The 3,243-nt window shown below is 28.7% G+C and overlaps 1 protein-coding gene across 1 annotated transcript in view; it reads left to right on the top strand.

Annotated features, from left to right (window-relative positions):
* Positions 1–2,025: 2,025 nt before the first annotated feature.
* Positions 2,026–3,243, top strand: part of tfr2 (transferrin receptor 2) — a 15,834-nt gene continuing 14,616 nt past the window's right edge. The window contains exon 1 of the mRNA XM_016466652.1: positions 2,026–2,303. Coding sequence (XP_016322138.1) covers positions 2,026–2,303 — 278 coding nt within the window. The remainder of the gene's footprint in view (positions 2,304–3,243) is intronic.

Here is a 3,243-nt window from a genome sequence, read left to right as displayed (position 1 = left end):
TATATATATATATATATATATACTGTATATACTGTATATATATAGAGAGAGAGAGAGAGAGTAGATATGTATTAGTGCTGTCAGTCGATTAAGAGATAATTCACCTTTTTTTTTAAATTAATCGCAATTAATCTCACCTAACTATATTGCAATAATTTATGTTAATATTTGTTTAGGGGCATCTTTTTTATGAGTGAAGGCGAGTATCACAGATACCAATACTACTGATGTCTCTATAAAATAGATTTTCCCCCTAATATTTAACCATTGACTAGCCATTCCGCATTACAGTATAAATGAGAGCTTTCAATTTGAACATTTATTAGACTTTAAAACAAAACAACTTCTAATTTAATTTAACTTATAACAATCTTCACATAAACCTATTATAATAAATGTCATATTAGGTATCTGTGACCTTCAGCAAGTATCGGAAATATACAGAAATTGTTACAAAAAGTTATCAAACAAAAAAATCTAAATTAAATATAAATGAATCCTTAAAGCAGTTTTTTTTTTATCTTTGATTAACAGTCATCACAGCAGCTGGTTATTAGGTTTTTTGGATGCTATCACTTTAAGAGCTGCTAAACGTGGCGTGGATCTGACATGCATCGTGTTTTCTCGCAATTTTTTATATATAATTGCACTTTAATATGAAATTATATACAGCACGCCAGTGTATTTGTATGTGCAATTGAAGAGCATGTGTTACAAGCACAGTATAACGGCAGACAGGAGAGGAAGATTTGTTTTTACTGATATATGTCCTGACAACATCTCATCTGACCACACGTCACTGTTGTTCTCCTGAAGCTCGTTTGACTCGCGCCTGTCGCTGAGGAGAAGTAAAGCGTGCGTATGAAGTCTCCCATTTGATGTGCTTGTAAAGGCGTTCTTCGCGTCTAAATAAATGCAGTTCTTGTCAAGAAAACCATTAACACCATTAATTTGAAAAAAATTAATTGCATGTTTAACACGCTAATTTTGGCAGCACTGAAATATATATGTTTTTTTACTGTAAACATTGATTGTTTGTTTATTCTTGAGTTGATTGACAGTTGTGTGTGAGCAGGCGGCAGGGGGCGGAGCTCAGGTGAATGAGGGCGTGGAGGAAGGGGGTGGAGTCCGGCGACGAGCCCCGCCTGTTGAGCTGAAGCTGGTCCCTCTGGAGGAGGGGTCAGAGGTCGCGCTGAACAGTGACATCACCAGCGCACTGATGCTACAGCAGCAGACAGACCGCAGGCACACACACACACACACACACACACACACTCTCTCTCTCATCAGCCGAGCCCCTTTGAGCTAAAATATTTGATAAAACAAGTCCTACTGAAATTAAACTTATATTTCAATAAATTAACATTACATCAGTTATTGGTCACATGACATGCAGGGAAACGTATTAAATATTTAATCTATTTTAGTAAGTGCTTTATTTTCATAGTTTCTATTTTAAAATAATTTAGTTCTAAATTTTTATTAATTATGTGTTTTATTTTTTTATTTATTTTTTTATAGTGTAATTTTTAGTAAGTAATATAGTAATTATTAGTAAATGTTTAATTTTGATTGTTTTATTTTAAAATTGGACATTTAATTTTTATAAAAAGTTTTATTCGGAATGTTTTGCTTTAAAATAATTTTGTTTAATTCTGTATTTTTATGATGTAATTGTTTATTAGAAAGTGTTTATTTAGTTTTTTTTTTATAATTTCTTTTAAGACTTTTTATGATTGTATTAATTTTTATTAAGTGCATTATTTTGATGTATTTTTTTTTATAATTTAGTTTCATTTTAGATTTTTTATTGTTTTTTAGTAATATAGTAATTTTAGTAATTGTTATTATTGTATTACTGTGCTTTTAATTTTTTTTAAATCAGGTGTTTTATTTTGATTTGTTTTCATTTTTAAATAATTTATTTTAATTTGACATTATGATTTAATTAATTTTTAGTAAGTGTTTTATTTTGAAATAATGTGATGTTGAGGTCATGTGACCCCAGTGTTTGACGGTCACTGCATGTTGTCATTTCTCACACTCGTTCAGTCCAGTAGTGTGCAGTCTGTAGTGTGCACTAGTGCTGCATTCTCAGTGTCGGTCTGGTCCACAGCGTTCCTGCTGGGATTCGTGGCGTTCCGTGGAATGTGTCGTGTGTGCGGGAACGACGGCGATCTGATTCCTCTGAGCGACGAGGCGGGAGCTCAACACTCGGCCGAGGGAGGCGTCATGTACATGGCAGAGCTCAGAGAGATGCTGAAGAAGTACCTGAAGGAGGAGAGGATTGAGAACACACTCAGGTGAGCAGCTACTGTTATTCACTGTTTATCACTCTGAGACTGCTGCTTCAAAAACAGCAATCTGTACTGTATTAAATGCTATGGAAATAAAGCTGACTTGACAAAACATTAATTCGTAAAGTCAAATTACAATGAAGACTTTTGAAATTCAAAATCAAAATCAAACCCTTACTAAAGATTAATTAAATAATTTAAAATGATCATTTAAAAATTAAAACAAATAAATGGTTTTAAAATAAACAATCAAATTGCAGCATTTAAATTAATTTATAAATAAAAATAAAACACTAAACATGTATTAAGCCACAGAAACTGGAAAATTAAAATAAATTATTTAAAAAATAAAACCCTTTCTAATAATTAATTAAATCATAAGTATATATAATTAAAATTAATAAATATTTTAATAAATAAATAAAAACTGACTAAAATTATTATATCAAAAAATATAAACTTTAAATAAGTTAAAATATAATACTTGCTAAACATTAAAACATAAACATTAAATCAAAATAAATTATTTTTAAATTAAAACATAAACATTAAATCAAAATAAATTATTTTGAAATAAAATAAAATAAAAATAAAATACTTACTAAAATGGATAATATAAAAAGGTTTAATTAAAATAAATTATGTAGATTTTTTTTTTTTGAAAAATGCTTACTAAAACTGAAATCATAAAAGCATATTTTTGATATTTTTCTTCAAAATCAAAATCAATATAAAACAATTATTAAAAATGTACATCATAATGTCAAATTAATTTACAATTAAAATAATATTTTTTATAAAAATCAATTATAAAAATTATTGCTGGCAATGATTAATCGCATCCAAAATAAATGTAAATAAACATAAAATAATGTATATGTGTGTGTACTGTGTATATTTATTATGTATGTATAAATACACACACATGCATGTATATATTTAAGAA

The sequence above is a fragment of the Sinocyclocheilus anshuiensis genome, unplaced genomic scaffold, assembly GCF_001515605.1.
Source record: "Sinocyclocheilus anshuiensis isolate Anshui unplaced genomic scaffold, SAMN03320099.WGS_v1.1 scaffold444, whole genome shotgun sequence".
NCBI classification, from domain to species: Eukaryota; Metazoa; Chordata; class Actinopteri; order Cypriniformes; family Cyprinidae; genus Sinocyclocheilus; species Sinocyclocheilus anshuiensis.
This window is presented reverse-complemented; position numbering and strand designations above follow the sequence as displayed.